The sequence below is a fragment of the Hyalella azteca genome, unplaced genomic scaffold (assembly GCF_000764305.2).
Source record: "Hyalella azteca isolate HAZT.00-mixed unplaced genomic scaffold, Hazt_2.0.2 contig5529, whole genome shotgun sequence".
Lineage (NCBI taxonomy): Eukaryota > Metazoa > Arthropoda > Malacostraca > Amphipoda > Hyalellidae > Hyalella > Hyalella azteca.
This window is the reverse complement of record NW_025935717.1, coordinates 550,018-572,814: the sequence shown is the minus strand read 5'-3', so window position 1 is coordinate 572,814 and position 22,797 is coordinate 550,018. Positions and strand designations below refer to the sequence as shown.

General features: G+C 34.8%; 1 protein-coding gene across 3 annotated transcripts; it reads left to right on the top strand.

Annotated features, from left to right (window-relative positions):
- Positions 1–5,637: 5,637 nt before the first annotated feature.
- On the top strand, positions 5,638–21,568 carry LOC108677577 (histidine-rich glycoprotein). Of its 3 annotated transcripts, XM_018165815.2 has the most exons (9): positions 5,638–5,690; positions 8,289–8,505; positions 9,065–9,198; positions 9,781–9,924; positions 10,572–10,724; positions 11,384–11,431; positions 19,883–19,897; positions 20,375–20,527; positions 20,898–21,568. In XM_018165815.2, the coding sequence occupies exons 1-9, from the start codon at positions 5,673–5,675 to the stop codon at positions 21,075–21,077; spliced, it is 1,062 nt and encodes a 353-aa protein (XP_018021304.1). In that variant the 5' UTR covers positions 5,638–5,672; the 3' UTR covers positions 21,078–21,568. The 3 variants fall into 3 exon arrangements, with proteins under 3 accessions (XP_018021304.1, XP_018021306.1, XP_018021305.1); XM_018165817.2 differs by lacking the exons at positions 5,638–5,690; positions 8,289–8,505; positions 9,065–9,198; ... (1 more) ...; positions 10,572–10,724; positions 11,384–11,431 and adding exons at positions 17,648–17,692; positions 18,123–18,324; positions 18,696–18,835 and having other exon boundaries at positions 19,754–19,897; XM_018165816.2 differs by lacking the exons at positions 5,638–5,690; positions 8,289–8,505; positions 9,065–9,198; ... (1 more) ...; positions 10,572–10,724; positions 11,384–11,431 and adding exons at positions 17,655–17,704; positions 18,123–18,324; positions 18,696–18,835 and having other exon boundaries at positions 19,754–19,897.
- Positions 21,569–22,797: the final 1,229 nt, after the last annotated feature.

Here is a 22,797-nt window from a genome sequence, read left to right as displayed (position 1 = left end):
ATATTGGCAGACCTCTCACAGTTAATCTATTTAAAAGTCTTCATTCTCAATGAATCTCCTTCTTTGGCCACAACAAGGCCTAATTAAACAAACATATAATTAATTCATAAAATTCATTGTTTTTCCTTGTAGGTATATTATGAGACACTATTTTGAGACACATATATTTTATTACCCATACTCCTTCAATGGTAGGACTCTCTTAGGACTCAAGGCGAGGCTGTATCTACCAGCAATTCCCTAATTTTAACTTTGCATAAGCCTCATCGGTCCAGCGACAACGTATATTCTTTTACTAGAAAATGAGAGATTTACAGTGTTACAGCCCCTTATTTGTTACAACATCCGTATCTGGTACAACATCCGTACATCCTTATATGGTACAACATCCGTACATCCTTATCTGGTACAACATCCGTACATCCGTATATGGTACAACAGCCGTACATCCGTATTTGGTACAACAGCCGTACATCCGTATCTGGTACAACATCCGTACATCCGTATTTGGTACAACAGCCGTACATCCGTATCTGGTACAACATCCGTACATCCGTATTTGGTACAACAGCCGTACATCCGTATCTGGTACAACATCCGTACATCCGTATTTGGTACAACATCCGAACATCCGTATCTGGTACAACATCCGAACATCCGTATTTGGTACAACATCCGTACATCCGTATTTGGTACAACATCCGTACATCCGCATTTGGTACAACATCCGTACATCCGCATTTGCTACAACATCCGTACATCCGCATTTGCTACAACATCCGTACATCCCTATTTGCTACAACATCCGTACATCCCTATTTGCTACAACATCCGTACATCCGCATTTGCTACAACATCCGTACATCCGCATTTGGTACAACATCATTTTTAAACTTAACATACACGTGACAAACGCATGGTTCGGGACCCACACCAGCAGGAATAATCAATCACTTCATCGCCGATGATCATCAAGAACCTTCTCCGTTTGTTGATAATTGGAGATCCAATCACTATAATGTGTTGATACGATTTTAATATTGCTTCAAAACCAAACAGGTTAAGCTTGCATTCAACATTAATTTGAATATAAATGAACTGAACCACAGTGTACAGGAGTCCAAATAACAAAGGCTCCTGAAAAGACAGATGTTCCAGTTGTTTTGCTTTGAACTTGAAAGCTGGAGCGAATCTTCGCTGGCTTGTGTTTACAGAGGAAAGAGAAACAGTTTTCCCTTTATGTCCTGTTTCTTTTCTTTTCACTAACTCTACGAGATAAAGGAATTTCAAAACGACCATTTGCATACATTGTATAGCCAATTTGTGGTGGTCTCTCTGGATGGCTGGCTATGTAGGAGATCTATCAGCGCTTTGGTCTTATTTCCTTTGTATTTTAATTAGTCTTTTTTTGCGTTATCCATGCGTATTTCATGTTGAATGACAGTCATATGGAAAATATTGCTATTTATGACAGTAAATTATTGACTGATTGTGATAAAATTCTAATTTTCTCTTGAAGAGAGAGTTTGATAAGTGACGATATATTATTAATAAAAAAAGTTTGCATTTATCTATGAACTATGAGGGGGCGTTTAAATTTTGTGAGATGACCGAAATCTTTGAAAATTAATTAATGCTCAATTTGAGCGTAGTTTCTCAAACTTTGGTTTTGTCTAAATAATCCGTTTCTTTTCATTTCGAAAATTTAGGAAAACTTATATTTTGAAACTGTAGACACGGTCGTCAAGTTGATTATTACTCTCAAATTCTAGCAAAATTTGAGATCGAAGGCCTCAGAAACCGATAGCAGGTAAGAGCTGCGCTTTGGTTACCGAATTATTTTCTAATTTATTAATTTTTTCCGAACTTTCTATGCAAAAATATAATAGAACATATTAACCAGGCTCGAAATGTGCGATATAAGATGAATGGAATTTAGTTAATATCATCTCACGGTGCAAATTTTAAATTTTTTTCTAAGAAATTTAACATCTTATTTTAATTTATTATTTATATATAGACAAAGCTCTTTCATCAGATTTTGATTCAAATATTCGTCGATACCGTAATCCTGCCTCAATTAATAAGCGTATCGTCTCCGCAAAAATATATATTTATTGATAGCAAACAATAAATTCAAGCACGAGAAGACTTAGATGATTTAAATATTTTTGAGAAATTTAAGATGACTTAAAAATAAAACAGGAATACGGTAAGAACAATAAATTATTTACTCTAAGTAAAACTTCTTGATGTCATATGAAATTAACTTTTCATTTATTTTTCGATGCCTAAGTCCAAAAGTGAACTAACAATAAAATTAGATATGCGAGTGCAAACTAAAAACTTATCATTCATTATCCAAACCGATGGTTTTCAGTTAGAAACTATTTCATTTATTCGTACAAATTTTCAGGATGAATGGTTTGTCAATATTACTTTTTAAATTCACTAATAGAGCATTTTTTTACCAGGACATTATTGAGCATGGTTTTAATAAATTGGTTTTCATGGGGTAATTAATTCGTTCCGCTCGCTACTTTAAATAAGTTGAATACGTTGAGTTTTTTAATTAAAATTGCAGTCACTTAGGTGAGATATATCTCAAGTTTTGTTGTATGATATGCTCACAGAACATTGACAAAATATTTTCACTGCAACTTTTGCTTAGTATTGCTAAGGTAATTTTTACATTCACGGGGCACGCATATTTTAAATATAGTTACTTTTAAAATTAATGTAATTGCACCACGGACATCTGTGTTAATTCCGTGCAATTCGAGTACATTTTACATAAATAAATCCAAAAAATCCACTTGCTCGCTAAAAATATTTCTTCTGACTCAAATGTAATCTGTAAATCTTGTATCAAATCAAATGCAATCCAAATTAGTCCTCCTTATCTTAGGTTGCATTTCAACGAACAGTTATTCCAAGATTGATAGAGTCAAACAGATTAGCTGCAACGAGATATTCATTGGCATTCTTTATTTTATTTTTTTAATGAGTTTCCGAGACCTGCACTGACGTTTGAGATGTACTAGTGTTTCTGACACATGTGGTAATCCTTCAACAATCGCGAGGGTTACGTTCCAGACCTCGGCCGCTTTAGGGAATTGATTGACTGATAGAACTTATTTAAATATTCATATTGTGATTGTTTGGAAAGTTTTTATCGTTTTAATTGTTCAAAAATCCTTCCCACATTCCTACTGCCGATTGAGCTCCGCGGACTGTTTAAATCTGCCGGTCGACTTCCTAGAAACCAACGAACCGGGTAACATCCGAGAAAGCTTCCCCTTATTTATATTTCATGAATTATTTGCTTCATTATTTAATTGTTCTTCCCATAAACATTTCGTATAAACCCGCCATGAATGAAACCGCGGTAGATGCAGCGCGATATTGAGAGGGATTACTGGACTTATACGGTCGATCGTAAGCTGCAACATTGGATCCTATGAAGCCTGAATTATAAATCCAAGGATGTCTTCTTACCGGACCTGGAATAAATATAGAGTTTATTGTACCCTCAGTAAGATTTTCATACGTGGCATTTTTCATACAACTTCGTGGATGGAAGTTATTCAAACGTATTAACATTTGTTTTAATTTTAACTTATGTGTCTTATGCATGAATATTTTACCGAATATTAAAATAACTACAATGTTTCACATGAGGTTTTTTGTAGCGTTAACTGCAGCAAGACTAAAAGCTGAGCGCTACCGTCATTGAAAGCTTCCTGTTACTCAATATATAATATTATTCATGAATAAGGATTTCATTTCTAATAGCGATTAATTTTTATGTCAGTTGTTCATGATGCGAAAATTCTTCGACGTATAATTTTAGAATTACTCAGAAGTAGAATTTTTGCTCTATTTAATTTGAACTAAAAAAGTATTGATATAAAGTTTTGTGTTTTGAAACAGAATGTTTTTGGAAGATTGAATTTCACGTGTTATAAATTTATAAAAAATTGTCTGAAAAAATTTACTATCACGCTCACTTATCACTCATACTAGTATATACAGAACGAAAAAATTCTAGTTGTTTTTAACTCGGATAATATTTGATGTGTGCTGAATCAGTATGAATACATAGAAGGAAAACTTTACTTTATGTTCGCAATAACTCGGAAAAACGAAGAAATTTGAGTGTAAAATTGATAAAATAAATATTCCTTACTTGTTTGTTAATGTGATGGGTCATTACTTGTTAAGTGCTAATAGTCTATTAATGGGTTCTAGATGTCAGTGTAACGATATGCAAAAAATTATTACTTCACTTGAAGTGTTGTATAAAATATCGTTTTCATCACAAAATGTTCATAGAATCAAACGCTGAATGTTTTGTCGTCAAATCTTTTCAAGCACCAACGATCACGACTCAAGCGCGGAACTGATCCTATTAAAGAGATCGACGCTTCCATGAGCTGTCTGTGTGTACAGACACAGTATACAGCCAGCAGCACAAGCACAGCACAGCCAGCAGCACAAACACAGTACAGCCAGCAGCACAAGCACAGCACAGCCAGCAGCACAAACACAGTACAGCCAGCAGCATAATCACAGTACAGCCAGCAGCACAAACACATCACAGCCAGCAGCACAAACACAGCACAGCCAGCAGCACAAACACAGTACAGCCAGCAGCACAAACACAGCACAGCCAGCAGCACAAACACAGCACTGCCGGCAGCATAAACCAAGAACAGCCAGAAGCACAAATACTTGATTTCAAAGGGAGTTCTAGTTTTCAAACTGGAAGACAAAGCAAACTGTTCTGTTGATATTTACTCCTGAGAACTACAGGATTCACGGCTTTTGCTAGAAAAAATCAGGGCAAACAACTTCCGAATTATTTTCTTTCACGATTCCATACAACATTATGACTAACTTGACGCTCTTATAGCATGGGCATAAACGATAACTTACGATAACTTAACATCCAATTTGTGAATTAAAACGCATCTTATTCAACGCACTAACTGTACAGTCTTCTAAAGTGAGTGGCAAAATTTTAAACTTGCGTTAAAATTTCATCTAACGACGAGCCCTAAAATGATTCGCTACCCAACAAACGAATTTTGAATGAAAATAATGAAGCTAAGTTTAATTCACTTCCTGGAATTGTGAAAGTTACAGGAATATGAAATACACAGAGAAGATTTTTGCGGTTGGTCTTTAAATAATTGAATTTTGAAACTCAAAGTCACGATCTATAGCGAACGTGATCTCAAGTTCGCAATTGGTGGCGTGATATTCAGAGATGTGCATAACGTGCAGTCAGTATAAGTGAAATTATTGCGGTTGTAGCGGTTATATGATGACATTAATTATTGAATTTTTATTGTATTGCTAAGTATTCTTGCGAGTGCAGCTATAAATTACACATTCTTTTTTATGTATATTTTTGGTCTCATCACAGCATTTCAAGCTCCCGATTTTTTCTTGAGTAAGAGGCAGGAAATTTTCGAATGCTCGTTTCGTGTCTTCCTCCAAAAAAATAACGATCTCTTTCCGAGTGTAAACAAGCTTAAGGTAAATAATAACTTGGATTCTTGGATGCAGGAAGACGTTCGCGTGTATATAAAGAAGCGATGTTGCCGCAATCCTTCAGTTGATTGGTGGTAAACACACTAGCAACACCTCCCTTAGGAGACGTCACCATGACAAGCAGCTTATATGTAAGTAGCAGAAATAGTTTATGGGAAATACATATGGGGATTTTTATTACATAATCAAAAAGCTCATATGAAAATTTCGAGCTGCCTAAACTTCTTATAAATTAAGTGTAAAAATTTAGTGGATATTTTACTAATAAACTCGATTAGCTTAAGCAATATTAGATAACTTTCAAAAGACCACTTTATAAGTATAAATCAAATTAAGCAATCAAGTTATCTTATTCCATTATGTTTTCATAGATTAGTTTTCCGCACAGTTCCGGAAATATTATTTGAATGTTAGAATAAAAATTATTGGAGGCCAATTCAACAATTTATATTGTCCTAGATAATAATTGAAGAAACAAACAAGCAAAGAATTATTACCAAAATTCCAATAAAATAATTGTACTACCAAACCGGAACTTTTCGAACCGAGTTTGCAGGATTAAAAATGTTAAATACTGATATCTCACGATATCATTTTCAAATTGATTGAAAGATGTACCTTCTGAAAATTTGTTTTCAATTTTTTAATTTTGTCAGGCAATAAGAATTCAATCGATCTGAAATATTAATTTGCAAAATTTCGAGTTCCGAAATTTTGAAGTTTTGATTCAATCATGAAGGATACAATATTAAATTCACATTATTTATATGAAATCTTTTGTACTCCTTGTATCCTATTCAGAATAATACTAAATTGAATTCGGGCTTTGCAACAATATTCTTTCTAGAAACATATACCCGAGATACTTGTAATAAAAATTAAAATTGTTAGTGATTTATTATTGACCTCACTGCATCCACCAGATTAAAGTTACAGAACTTGGTAAACCATAGAGCTTCCCACGAGAAAAACTCCGTTTTTTTAACTTAGCGATACACACAGACGAAAGTTTGTCTTCACCATCCATTCGTTGCGTCACGTAAGCTGCTCGCTCAGTGCGCACGTATCTGCCTAGCTGCGCTCGACAGAACGTTTGATTTGCCAGCAGTCGCTTCCTGTTGTTGCACGGCCTGCTTTGTCTTTATTTGAGTGGAACGTTTTCTTTGCCTGGAGCTGCTTCCTGTTGTTGCACGGTCTGCTTTGTCTTTATTTGAGTGGAACGTTTTCTTTGCCAGCAGTCGCTTCCTGTTGTTGCACGGTCTGCTTTGTCTTTATTTGAGTGGAACGTTTTCTTTGCCAGCAGTCGCTTCCTGTTGTTGTACGGTCTGCTTTGTCTTTATTTGAGTGGAACGTTTTCTTTGCCAGCAGTCGCTTCCTGTTGTTGCACGGCCTGCTTTGTCTTTATTCATTTGAAAAGTTTTCTTTGCACGGAGCCGCTTCCTGTTGTTGTACGGTCTCTTTTGCCTTTATTTAAGGGGAACGTTTTGTTTGCCTGCAGTCGCTTGCTTTTTTGCATGGCCTGCTTTATCTTCATTTGTGGTGGAACGTTTTATATGCCTGCAGTCGCTTGCTGTTGTTGCACAGCCTGCTTTATTTCTATTTAAGTGGAACGTTTACTTTGCCTGCAGTCGCTTCCTGTTGTTGCACGGTCTGCTTTGTCCTTATTTAAGTGGAACGTTTTCTATGCCTTGAGTAGTTTCCTGTTGTTGCACAGCCTGATTTATTTCTATTTGAATGGAATGCTTTATTTGTCTGCAGTCGCTTCGTGCTGTTGCACGGCCTGCGTTATCTTTATTTGACTAAAAAATTGTTTAGTTGACGAAAATTTTATTGATTGAAATGACTACTTCCTCTTTGGAAGTAGATTAATTGTTTTAGACATTATTGACATTCCTAAATCAAATGACATAAAAAGTTTCTTAAATGTAGACTAATATTTTGAGGACTACGCTCTCCACTTCGTGACAGTTGTATCATAATACGAAAACTCTTTATTATTTGCTGTCTACATGTATGACTATTTTGAAGAATATAACGATTGGTATGTAGACATAATTAGTTATAACACTTATATGTTTATAATACAATAGAAGAATTATTGTAATTATTATTATTAATACGTTGGAATATTGAAATGACTTAGCGTAAAATAAATCTCCTTGATAATAAAATCAATGTTTTGTTGTTAATTTGCTAATTTATCATGTAAATATTCAATAATGATTATTTATGATAAAAAATGGCGGTAAATCTTGATTAATACATACCCACAGAAATTCTCTATAATTTAAAAATAAATTTTCTCGAGTCATTCGACACCGCATTGGAAAAATTAACAACCGATTTGGGAATACATGGGCACTGAAAATATTTAATATTATGAAAAAGCCAGAATAATTTTTTAAAGAATAATATGTGCACATTTCGGATCCATTCATTATAATATTTGTTGCAAAATTATATATCGCAAAAAATAACAGTAAATATGGTAAAGAATATCCTATGATATATTGCATCCGCCATGTTTTACTGGTATATTCGAGCAACCGTTATTTTTCTGTTGAAAGACTAACTATAGTAATTGTTTCTATTTAAGGAAAGATATACTCTGTGAATTCTTTCGTAAAAAATTGTTTTACTTAAGGAAATATTTACTATATGAATAATTGTTACATAAAGATTGTTTTTTAAATAATGAAAAATTTACTAATTGAATTTTGAACCGACAGAGAGTGCTGCTACTGCTGACAGCTTGGTCAGCATGCGTCAGCCAGGTAGTGAGTCAGGAGACTTCTGGAGTAGTCCTGACGGCCGACGAACTGATGACGCCTATCAGTAATTATGATTTGAGAAAATCAGCCTTTGAGTGGCCTGTTCCTGACATGGCTGTCAGCCACAGCCAGCAAGTGTCAGTTATCGTTGATGAGCCATTGCTGGTTGCTGCAGGTAATTATAAATTTGATTTTATGTCTTCTATGTGTAAACTGTATATTTTATATCTGTTTAGAAATTCATTTATTCGAAGAATAATTGCATGGTCATTTAAGCCTTAAAATTTAATTTAACTAAACTAACAAAATTTAAATTTAAATTTGACTAAAAAAATATTATATCAATTAAAAAAATAATACATTAATGAAGATTCGTGTTTTTTATCATAATATATAGACCATGCCTGAATGACACATGTGAATAGATAGTTAAATGTTGACCGCAAATACCGTAGACTTTTTCGAATTGTTGCAATATTCCACGATAGCTCCGGGAAAGTTTATGGAATATTTCACCCATTAAATTCTCGTCACATTAATTCGTATTTGCGTTTGAATCTTCTCAAATATTTTGAATTACAAGAAAATTTACTTAAAATAATAAATGATTCAATTTTTTTGCACCCATCTTCATCTTTAAAAAAATTCACAATATTAAATAAAGTTATTATAGAAGAATTCCAAAATGAGACTTTAGTTCATTAATCATGATTAATGCATATCATTACATACAGGAGAACATGGCCATAAGAGTCACCACCATAAAAGCCATAAAAAGAGTCACGGGGAGAAAGGCCATAAGGGTCACCATGATAAGAAAGGGCATCACAAGCACCACAAAGGGGACTTTGAAAAGGCCCATAAAAAGGTTAGTAAACTGTAGAATATGTTGCTATATCTTTGATAAAACCCATAAAAAGGTTAATAAACTGTAGAATATGTTGCTATATCTTTGGGAAGGCTCACAAAAAGGTTCCTATACGATAACACATGTAGTTATCCTGTCAACATGAACCTCTTTCAGTTATATGACGTTCAATATGGTTATTTTCATATTTTTCGGTAACCTAAATATGAAATGCTTTTTCTTGATATTTGGATGAGTACTTGACTAAATTTATTATTGCAAAATCTTTTATCGTAGCGTTACAAATTGCCTAACGCGTGTTCAATAATGTTCAATAGTGTTCAATAGCCACTATATTGAACACTAATGAACACTATTGAACACTATTTGAAAGTGTTTAATAGCGTTCAATAGTAGCTATTGAACACTACTGAAGCAGAAATAAGCAGAAATAGTGAATTGGAAATTCTTAAAAATGTTTAGATATTATCAAAGGGTTTTCCTCTTTCGATTGGCTGGTTCAAATACGCATCGAATTTAAATTTCAATTTCTGATGTGGCTCAATGTACATCTAAATGAAGAAATTATTTTTGTTTCCAAAGGGTTTTTTCGACAAAGGCGCCAAGCACCACAAAGGAGATCATCACAAAAAACACTACGGGGGCCATTTTAAAAAGGGCAAAAAATGCCAAACGGGACATAAAAAAGGCAAAAAATGGCACGAGCACCACGGACACAAAAATAAAGTAAGGCTTGTTTCATGGTGAAAAATAGGTGCAATGTATCACTGAAAAATTTAAATTTGATGTGAATTTGCAAAAAATATGATAACATGCTATGGTTGAACTTTTTTTGGACAAATTATGTATGGTATTTGGGAGTCAATTTCCATTAAAAAAGAAACATTGTTTATCCGCAAGATTATCGTTGATTGTTATCTCCTGTACTTCTTCCTCTGCTTGTTTTTCTAACTTAGTTTCACCACGAGAGCCATAATATATCCATAGTCTTCAATCGAATAATATTTTTCCCCATTAAAATATCTAGTCGTTAATAACCTACGTTTATTGAACTGGATTGTTTGGCATACTCTGCATATACCAACGTTAAATTTTGTGTTCGAGGACTGATTGATAAATTTTTTGTTCCTAAATTTAAATTTATGTACCAATATTTTTATAGTATTCCATATTTGAAATTTTCAATATTCAATTTTATATATATTGTATATATTGATTATATTCATTCCAGCTTTGAAATTTTATCTTTTGTAGTATTTTTCGCGTCAAATGGCAGCCGTCAAAATATGAGAAACTGAATATAAAAATATTGTATATGAAAATGCCTTTCAAAATAGAACGAGAATTCGTTTATAACAGTTTTTGATTTTTAGGGCTTCAAGAACGCGCACGGCAAGAAGGAGTTTGGCCACAAGAAAAAATTCCACGACGAAGATGGGATTAAAAAACACTTCAAGAAGCACGACGGTCATCATAAACATCACAAGCACCACAAAGCGGGACACTTCAAGAAGGCAAGCAAAAAGGTCGGGGAATTCCCACTTATATAAATTAAATATTATTATACATATATATATATTCTTGCAATTATTTATTAGGAATTAATATATATTATATATTTGAACTATAAAACCAAACTATAAAACTTTAGCTTAAAAACTACTTAAATTTCATGTGGATTTTTGTAAATTTGTGAAATTCGTTCAGACACAATTTTTTAGGGCTCGCGACCAAAATTTATTTTTAATTAATTGGATGCTCTCATGTCTAACTCAGATAATTCAGGTACCAATCAGGTACTGTAGCCAAACTCTATTACCAAAAACTTTAAGCTGAAAAAAGTTATCTCTCACCAATCGCGGATATAACGTTACAGGCAATAGGTTAAATCGGCGATTGGAAATTGATTGACTGATAATACTTATATAAGTATTTATTTTGTAATTTTTCGGTAAGTTTTGATTGTTTTAAGTGTTTAAAAACATTTCCTACACTGTTTCTGCCGATCGAATTCCATTTGAACCCGTTAACCGGCGAAGATCCACAAATTATTTCCATAATAATATTTGTTAAAAAACATAATTACTAAATATTAAATGACTTTATTAGTAGTATCTTCAACTTTTTATTCCAGTTTTTATAAGAATATTTCAATCATTAATATTTCTTGAACTTATCTGAGCAGGGACACAAGCATCACGACAAGCACGGCAAGAAAGGCCATCACAAGAAGGGCCACCATCACCACCACGACAAAGGCCATCACCACAAACATGGCCATAAAGGCCACCATGAACACCACAAGGCGCATGGACATAAGGAAGGACACCATGACAATCACGAAGGACATTCAGGCCACGATGACCATCACTGGAAACATGATGACCATCATGGACATGATGACCATCATTGGAAACATGATGACGACCACCATGGACATGATGGCCATCATTGGAAGCATGATGACCATCACGGACATGACGACCATCATTGGAAGCATGATGACCATCACGGACATGATGACCATCATGGACATGATGACCATCATTGGAAGCATGATGACCATCATGGACATGATGACCATCATTGGAAACATGATGACCATCATTGGAAGCATGATGACCATCATGGACATGATGACCATCATTGGAAACATGATGACCAGCATGGACATGATGACCATCATGGACATGATGACCATCATTGGAAGCATGATGACCATCTTGGACATGATGACCATCATTGGAAGCATGATGACCATCATGGACATGATGACCATCATTGGAAACATGATGACCATCACGGACATGACGACCATCATTGGAAACATGATGACCATAAAGGCCATGGCGACCATCATGGACATGATGGACATCATTAAACATGACCACCACCACGCTTAGCCTTAACCGAAAAAACTTGTACATAATTAAAACTTCAGTGCCTTGAAACGTGATGAAATATGTCGTCAGTCCTTTAATTTAATAAAAATCTAAACAAATTAATTTTTTTCAACCTAAGAGCGATTTTTCATGTTTCCAAAAAATCACAAATAAAATTGTAGAAAAAAATAATTGTAAACCCCGGTGGAAAATTATTCGCTCAACTGAAACATGAAACACGAAACAATTTTCGTTATGGACCGCTGGGGTAATTTCGTCGCAATAATCAATTCATCTTAATAAATTTTGAAAGAAAAATTGCATCCACCTGTTAATGTTTCAAATATCCTTGCAGTACTTCGAATAATTTTCAAAAAAAATCAGGCAAGGAATCTACATTTTGAGTTATTATTTTTAAGAATAATAAACAGCAATTAGTGACAAAATGGATAAAATTCATTTTTATAATATGGAATTATACATGGATATGGAGATCAATATAATAATTGATCTCCCTAAGCCGAATCATCTTTCTCTGTTAAAATAAATTTTTATATCAATAAAATATGATTATAATCTCCGCTTGAAGAGACGTTGATCATCTTTAGCAGAGGTAAAAAAATATTACAGGTTACACTAGAAAAATTGTGTGAGTCTTTGCCCAAATTATGATGCCTTCCTGCTTCTGCCATACATAATGGCCCAGTTAGGCTTGACATCAGAGCTACGAGCAGAACGCGTCACTATCTGAACAACATGACTCACTCATTTTCTGAGTGTACTAATCACTTCGTGGTTTGCTATATTATTTGAAAGCAGGAATATGAAATTTTGATGATTTTTTTACGTAATGTCAATAAATATGCACGAGTTTGGCTAAATTTGCAGGATTATGCTAAATCATACAAATTCTATACTTAATTTTCAAATATCTCACAGTAAATGCTCGTTCTAAGGTAATTTATTTATGTATTTGTACCTTCAAATTAACATTTATGCAGCATCTTCTTTCTTATATTTCTTCTTCATTTTTTCTTTCTTTTCTACAAGATGGTCTCTAATATAACTCAGGAAGATATTACTCATGGTCGCTCTTGGAAGCACTTATCGTCTCTAATAATACATTTATTACACGTCCAACAAGTGAGTGCGACAAGACTGCATCTTTTGCTGCCACCTAACAGGATTAGGCGAGCCAGAACTATAATACGCAGAATTTTTACTGCCTTGCAGGATTCTGTGAGCCAGAACTATAATACGCAGAATTTTTACTGCCTTGCAGGATTCTATGAGCCAGAACTATAATACGCAGAATTTTTACTGCCTTGCAGGATTCTGTGAGCCAGAACTATAAGAGACAGAATTTTTACTGCCTTGCAGGATTCTGTGAGCCAGAACTATAAGACGCAGAATTTTCGAAGCTGATTTATATGAAATTAAAATATACGAGACTTACTTTAAAGAAAGTAAATAATTCGAGCCCGATTACACAAAACTGAAGTTTACGAAATAAATTCTACGAGGCTGAAATTTACGAAACTAAATAATTCAAGGCTGAATTTTACAAAACTGAAGTTGACGAACTAAATTCTACGAGACTGAATTTTGCTAAACTGAAGTTAAGGAAACTAAATTCCACGAGGCTAAATTTGATGAGACTGAAATTCACGAAACAATATAACACGAGGCTGAATTTTACGAAACTAAATTCTACGAGGCTTAATTTTACGAAACTGAATTATACAAGGCTGAATTTTATGAAACTGGTGTTCACGAAAATGATGCTTAAGAAACTGAATAACATGAGGCTGTATTCTACGAAGCTGAAGTTTCGTAAAAATTATTTGTGTCTGAATTATAACCAACTAAAGTATACGTGGCTGAATTTTACGAAACTAAATTGTACATTGCTGAATTTTACATAACTGAATTTTACGAAACTAAATTATGCGAGTTGGAACTATGCGATGAACATGAATATAAGGCAAGATAAGTGAGAGGGGGGGGGGAGCGTGCAGACAGTGTGTCGCTTTTGATCAATATAACCGAATCATTCTTTCAGAGAACGGGGATGGAGGCTTGGAATTTTTTCATGTTACATCGTCCAGTTCACAGGAACTTTGAGATCGTAAGGAGGAATTTTTGCTGATCATTATCCTATCGATATTTAGTAGTCTTAGCAAAAAGGAGTTAATTAATTTCAAAATTTTTGAAGCACTTTTAGTTATGCAAAACCCCAGGACAAAATTTTCAGTATAACTCGCCTTCATTAAAGTTTTGCAAGATAATTGAGACGATGATCACGTGAATGATTACAAAATAACTTGACGATATTCCATTCGAAAAATGAAGAATTTACTGAAGGCAAACACTTCTTGAATGTTGATTTCGCTGCTCTTTTTAGTTTTTCGATTTCATTTCAGCAGCTATGGTGGAAAGATATTATTTTTCATAGATGAGTTTGTAATCTTTTCATTCGACTTGACTGAAAATGCAAACGCATTAAAATTAATGGAATAACCATTTAGATCTAATTAAAATTAGCATATGAGGTAGTGATTAAACAACAATACGTTGATTGAACAGTAATTGTATGTATCAAAATTACTAATTTCGATCCCAACAAAATTATATTAATTGTAATAATTTAAAAATATGAAACGTTTTATTATATATTTATATGGAATTCGTAATATTTAACACTTGATAATCATCTCTGTAATGAACGATAATTGATAAAGTGTGGAAATGTTCCTAAATTTTTCAATTTCAATCAATAGATTTTTATTTGATCAGTGTTTATCTACACGGATTCGATTCATTTCCAGACTATTTCGTATTTATTTCTTGATTAATTTCACAAATTTTCAGTTTCTTTCAACCGAAAGACGAGCTCGTCCAGTCGAACTGAAAGTAAAAGCGCGCCGATGCGCAAAAAAATGCATTTTTCGTCCACTTGAACGTGACTCGAAGCCACCGTCACGTACGACAAGGCGGGAGGGGAAGGTGCGAGGGTGGAATGGAGGATTACAGAAGGTGGATTAGAGAAGAGAGAGAGAGAGAGAGTTGGTGGATTAGAGGAGAGAGAGTGAGAGTAGGGGGAATGGAGGAGAGAGAGTGAGAGTAGGTGGATTAGAGGAGAGAGAGAGAGTGAGAGAAGGTATATTAGAGGAGAGAGAGTGAGAGTTGGTGGATTAGAGGAGAGAGAGTGAAAATAGGCGGATTAGAGAAGAGAGAGTGAGTGAAATAGTGAACGAGAACAGGTGGATAAGAGGATGCGAGCAGGTGACGAAAAGGAATGTTGTGTAATTTATGATAAGGATCCGTTAAAATACTTGCCTTCTTCCGCTTAAATCCTAGTTGCATCCCCGCAGGCAATAACACGTTAAATCAACGTTGAAATAACGTATTTCACAACGTTGAAATAACGTTGAATATTAGTCCAGAATGAAAAGTGAACAAACGTCGTTTTTTCAACGTCGTATATACATTTCGACGTTGCTTCAACGTCGAAATCGCGTGAATACTGTGACATTCATGATAGAACATGTTGACCTGATAAGACCTTCTACAAATTGCTTTGTTACGTCAGAATTCAACACAATTTCCACGTTGAAGTAGCGTCGAAATGTACGACGTTGAAGAATTAGAGTGGAGCTGCAAATTAGTGTGGAGCTACGAATTAGTGTGGAGCTGCGAATATATATGAAGCTACGAATTTGTGTGGAGCGGCGAATTAGTGTGGAGCTACGAATTAGATGGGAGCTACGAATTAGTGTGGAGCTGTGAATTAGTGTGGAGCTACGAATTAGATGGGAGCTACGAATTAGTGTGGAGCTGCGAATTAGTGTGGAGCTACGAATTAGATGGGAGCTATGATTTAGTGTGGAGCTACGAATTAGATGGGAGCTATGATTTAGTGTGGAGCTACGAATCAGTCTGAAGCTACGAATCAGTGTGGTGCTACGAAGAAATGTGTTGTTACTCATAAGCTTGAGAGTGCGAATCATAGTAGTGCTACGAATCAGTGTGAAATTACGAATAATTGCGTTGCATTCGTCATCGGAAATAATCGACGTAAAGTTTCGAGACCGGCTGTACCAGGAAGAAGCTTGCTGATATGACCGCAGGTTGCGTCGATCAGTTTTTTAGAAGCGATGAGCATCGCAACAGAAAACGTGTTGCGTAAGTTCTTGCATTACAAAGAGGTTGTTCGATCTCCAGCTTTGTGTAAGAAACTGATTGAACTGAAACTTAGAAACTAAACAATGAATACGTTTTGTCTGGATTCAGATTTTGACAGCGTTGTTATTTAAATTTTGTAAGTTCTTGTTAAATGCTGTGTTACTATAATATTTAATTACACAAATATCTTGTACGAAACCAAACTATCCAATAATTCAAGTTCGTAACTCATTCGTAATAAAAGTTGTTTTGCAGGAGAGTGAGTCTTCACTATATACATTTATAAAATTAAAGTAAAAAATATAAAATAATGAAACAAAATAAACGATCTTAGTTACTGAAAAATAAAAAAATTATATTTCAAGAAAAGATGATTTGGTAAAATATGATCATTCACTGAAATTGATGAGTATATGAAATACAGGTTTGTTTAGTAATGAAATTCTAAGGAAAAGACATTGATTCTCGTCGATGTTGAACGTTAGAAAATTTTAATTTATCGTTCCTGGACGCTGGAGCATACAACCTGCATGCATGAACATTGGGCAAGCAGCCATACAGTGGCTAACATAAATGACAGCCACCATCTAGTGGCCAGCACAATTACCAGGAACCATCTAGTGGCTAACACAATTGGCAGAAACTATCTACGTGTCAAGCATAAATGACTATCACCATCTAGTGAACACAATTGGCAGAAACCATCTTGAAGCAAACACAAATGACAGTCACCATCTAATGACAAACACAAATGACAATCACCATCTAGTGGCAAACATAGTTAGCAGAAACCATCTAGTGGCAAACACAAATGACAGTAACATTCTAGTGGCAAACACAAACGAAAGTCGCAATCTAGTGGCAAACACAATTGACAGAAACCATCTAGTGGCTAACGCAAATGACTGCTATGCACCATCTACTGTTTAACAAAATTTTTCATGCAACTTAGTAACAATGACGCTCGCATTTCCCAAAAATTGTTTGAATGTTACTCACAATGATTGAATGCTGTTCCTGGATGGAGATTTCAAATCTCGGACGGAAAATGGCTTCACCTATGATTATATAATAAACCGATGTCATATTAGGAATCGATATCCGAATTATGACGAAAGTTTACGACGTGCAGGCATTACTCTGAAGTTATCCTGATTTAATTGATAAAGGGTTCAACTGTGGCAGCATGAAAAATGGTTTAATGGAGCTAGTAAAAATATCAATAAGTTTATCTTAGAATTTTAATTCCTCTTGCGAGGAACAACTTCTGTGTTACTAACTTGGAAGTTTGTTCGGCATCGTGCGTGCGTGACGAACGAACGAAGAACTGACCCGCGTGGCCGGCTATAAAAAGCGCCGTTGAGTGAGAGTCATCAGTCTTGCGGCTGCTCTCAGCCCGACAACATCATCGCCTTCGCAGCATGAGGGCCATTATGAGGGTAGGTAAAAAGCAAAAACAGCTTCAGCTTGAATCAAGTTGATTCTTACAAAAAACTCTCTCTAGTCATATATCTTTTAATTCATAGAGTTTCAATTCCATTTTAGCCCATACATTTTATTCTTCTTAATTTTTCCTTGCCTGCAGGCAAGATTTTCAAAACATTTGTTATCATTCACGTAAGCAATTTTTGAAGTGGCAAACGATTATCATGGGAATTTTCCTTTTGGTATTAAGATGTGTGTATTCTAGAAATGCACAAAGTATTAAATATATAAAATGTATCCTAAATATTCTCTCTCGTTTTCGTTACTATCAGACAAGCCAACGAATACCTTTAATCAAACGAATTAAAAAAAGTTTATTGTACTATAGACAAAATTATGGCAGCAATCAAATAATATTGTCCCCAATTGCAGACGGCAGTGTTGGTAGCGCTGGCAGCGGCTCTGGTGAGCCAGAGCACGGCCGGCACGGCAGGCAAGGAGGCCGACGAGGAGCTCCGAGCCTACAGCCCACGCCTGGCCGGCGCTGATCTGCTCCCAGCCGGCGCTGATCTGCTCCCAGCCGGCGCCCAGCAGGTGTCCCATGTGGCAACCTACCCGCTACTTACCGCAGCGGGTAAGTCCTATCTTCCGCCAGGCTCATAATTTGAACTTGATGCACATTATGTGCCTCCAAATCGTGATTTAATAAATGCTAAATTAGCTGGTTTATGTGGTTCAGAATGCTTTAATTACATTCTACAGGGTTGAACATTTTAGTTTCAACACTTTTGCCCTGGCAGCTTTAATTATATTTACGCTTATTATCTGAATTTCAAATACGATATTTTCCGTCTGAGTTATGGAATTATATAATTATTGCACGGTACCAGGTAGCAGGGTTCTAGAATTGTAATATTAAAATTTTGTTTTAAATATTTGTCGTTATGGTTCCGTAAAATCAATCGGTTTTAAAACAAATTTTGTAAATATGCGCGAAATTATCAGGGGGTCACCATCACGGTCACCACGGCCATCATCACAAAAGCCACCATAAAAAGCACGGCCACAAAGGCCATAAAGGCCACCACGCCAAACACGGCCACAAGAAACACCATAAAGGAGACTTCAGCAAAAGTCACAAGAAGGTGGGTGAAGAACCATCTCCAGTTTGCCTAGATTTCATCCATAAATTATAAATTCATTTTTCCTTGAATGCAAGAATTATGTTTACTTCGATTCGCTGTATTTCAAATTAATCATATCATTCAATTACAAATCAAACATTTAAATCTAAATTTGCTATGAGGCTTTATATTTTTCACATATGACTTATGAAACATTCAAGATTCAACAATATCAAAATTTCAGGAAGAGACCGATAACTTGAAACGAATTCCTAGAGTTTACAACATAGCAGTACAGTAACACCTAGCAATATCGCGCTTCACCTAGCGAGGCTCCACTTCATTACCTGCTTTTTAGTAATAATAATTTTATTATTGTTCTATCACTATATTACTATTTAATATTACTCAAGTAATGCTAATGAGAAAATTCATTCTCTGATCTTCGCTGGTCTGCGGTTTATGATAACTTAAAAAAACATTCTAACTTAAATATTAAAATAAGAACTGTCAGTAGCTACCTTCTGTAGAAAAAAAACACGTTAGATGAGGAATCGCTGTATCTCGAATTGGATCAGTATCTTGATCTTACTCCCTGTATCACTACATATAAAACATAATTTCTCAATTAGGACAATTTTTTGTTTGAGAAGGCGTTCGTCACTTTAGGTCTTATTCATGATTAAAAATAACTAAACCAATCCATATTTTGCTGCTCAGGTAATTGTGAAACGAGAATCTGTATTTAAAGTCTTCAATTTATAATTTAGCATTTATTGAATCATCCAGCAATATTCACATTAGAAATTTCACCTAAAATCTAAGCTCGGAAACCTGACGACATGTCAAAGGAGTGCATTCCAGTGAAATTGTTGAAAAACTAGTTATCTTAGTTTCGAATTATTTCAATTTAAATTCTGATGATACGTTTGTTAACAGGGCCACTTCGACAAAGGTGGTAAGCACCACAAAGGCCATCACCACGAAAAACATCATCACGGCCATCACAAACATGGCAAGAAAGGCAAGAAAGGACATAATCATGGCAAGAAAGGTCATCATAAGAAGGGACACAAGCATAAGGTGAGCATAAAATCATAAACAGCGTTCAAATTAATAAATATCTTGATAGATCACGGAATTGTATTAATATTTGAATAAATATCCATGCTCTCGGTGAATCAAATGATTAATGCTGCAAAGGATGGCGCGAAATTCGGCGCTTTTATTCTCTACAGTTCAAATTAAAATCTATGCGCAAGATGAAAAAATTATGGGCCCCCAAAAACCGTGGCTCTTAAATGATGCGAATTTTCTAATATAAAATATAAGTTACATAGTCGTTATGAAAGCATACGAATAATAAACCCGAAAGCCCTCAATCTCAGAATTGAGACTATATCAATCCCGAATGAAATTTAATTCTGGAATGAAGATACCGTGATGGAAGTTTGCTCTGATGAATGCTTGCCCTAATGCTTTTTACCAGTGATAAACTCTAAATTTTCTGTTATATATGTTATTTGTTATAATTCTAAATGTTCTTACGTATTGCCCCAGGGCTTCAAGAACGTGTACCACAAGGAGGAACACGGCCACAAGAAGAAGTTCTGGGACGACAGCGACTTTAAGAAGCACCACAAGGACTACGACCAACACCACAAGCACCACAAGTCCCACAAAGAAGGCCATCACAAAGGCGGAAAGCATCATGTAAGTAATTTATGTTATTTTTAACTTAGCAGTATTTTCATCATGATGATTTTCATGTTGAAATTATACATCTGGAATTAATTAAAAAATAATGAGCTTGTGAGCTCTACTTTATCTAGAGTAAATGCGGAAAAATAAGTGGCGATTCTATTTGAAAATCAAAGCGTATCCGAAGTACGTCTGTGAAGTCAGCACACAAGAAATTAAGTTATTATATTGTGTGAAATCCCCCCCAAATATTTTATCATCAATATTCTCATCCTAAATTAGAACTAATAATATAGAGGTATTGAAACATTTCTTATAATACCAAACTAAATTCAAGTATTTTCATCAAGTAACCAAACTAAAGTCAAATATTTTTGCACAGTCTCACAAGCATCACGACAAGCACGGCAAGAAAGGCCACCACAAGAAGGGTCACCATCATCACCACGACAAGGGGCACAAGAAGCACTATGGTGATGAGGGTCACCACAAACATCACAAGGCCTACGGTCACAAGAAGGGTGATCACGATCACCACGAAAGCCATCACGGTCATCATTAACATGACGATTTGGGCTATTTATCCACACAAACGTTTCAAATTTATTGTCGCTTTATTTATGGGTCATCATTTTCTTCTATACACTAAATACACTCCACGTAAAATTATTTGCAAATTCAAATAAATATAAATTTGAATCAAATTCTAGCCAAGATATCATTTTTGCATGAATCCAAAAATTATTTTGTTGTTCGTGAACGAACATTAGGTCCTAGTATGAGTGTCGCTCTGAATAAAAGAATTTGATGTCATTTTGGGACCATATACATAACTTGACTCATAGCATGACTCATAACATATAGCTTGTTCGTTTGGCAAGGTCAAAGCAAAAATATTTACTATATACATTGTTATATTTATTAGAACATTTATGATTGTTTCTTTTGTTGCAGCTAAATGCGTTTGTGCAAACATCGATAAGATGTTCTTGTTTATGGTTGAATTACGTTAAATGTATCAAAAATCAGAAAATACAAAAACTATGGTGGAATGCTTTTTGTTTTATTGAATTTGGCTATGTTTCGTGCTCAATGCAAGAAACTTCAAACTCAGGATAACGATAGATTGATTGTGAAATTTTGAATTTATGTATTCGCTCCAGTTATCTCATTGTAAACAAGTGGTCTCAATTATTTTTCAGCAGCATATTAGTAATTTATGACAGTGTCTAATGATGAAAATTTTTAAATGAAAAATCTTAGGGTTCAAGTTGCGAATTTTAAAACAATGAGTTCCTGAAATTCAACAAAATTATTTTAGTCAATACAATCGTCACAGCCAGCAAAGCGTAAAGGAACTATTCGTTGAATTGATTAATGCTTCTGATAAAAGCAAATTCTGATCGGTTAATTCAGTTAATTAATGATAATCATTACATACAAATCTTCATGGAGTTTCAATACATTATTTGTCTGCAAGAAAGAATCGGAATGGGAATCGGAAGATTCAGAAAGAATCGGAATGGGAAAATGAATTTAGATTTATCGTTTATTAAATTCACTTTAGTTTAAAATAATATAAATTCTCCGTTTTACGAAGCCCAAAGTATGCACTACTCAAAAGTATACAATAACAAAAAAATTATAACTCAGTACTCACTGCAGTGAGTGACAGAGAGTGCATTTTCTCGTCGACGAAAATTTGAGGTCACGGACGGACGGACGGACAGACGGACGGACAAACAGACAGACAGACGGACGGACATGACGAGCACAATAGTGCATTTTTTTCCATAAATGAGAAAACGCGCCAAAAAGAGCCGTAAAATTTCTCCAAAGCTCAAGTGCTATGCCAAAACCCCTTTCCAGAAATTCATCAACCAGTGGACAATCGTAACGGAAGGAGAAATTTCAGATGTTCCGGTAAATATACGCGTATTTATAAAGTCATGCACAACGATGATGCAAATATTGGGTGAAAAATTGAGAATTTCTTTTCTTTACTTTGATTCGCATATATTGAAAACTAATTTGACAATTAGTTATTCCTTGAATTAATGTACCAGAAAAGTTTAAAGTAGCACAAAAAGCCAAGTTTACCAGGGTGCAGTAGGGAAGATTTTGGATAATCACAAACTAAATTGATTTAAAATAAGAGTATATGTGAATTTGAATAAATTGAAATGGAAGTATTAAATGCAGGCTTAAACCGTTTAGATACCAAGGTGTTGGGGTTGAGATTTTTGTGGTTATCATTGAGTTTGTAAACGAAAGGTGTTGTT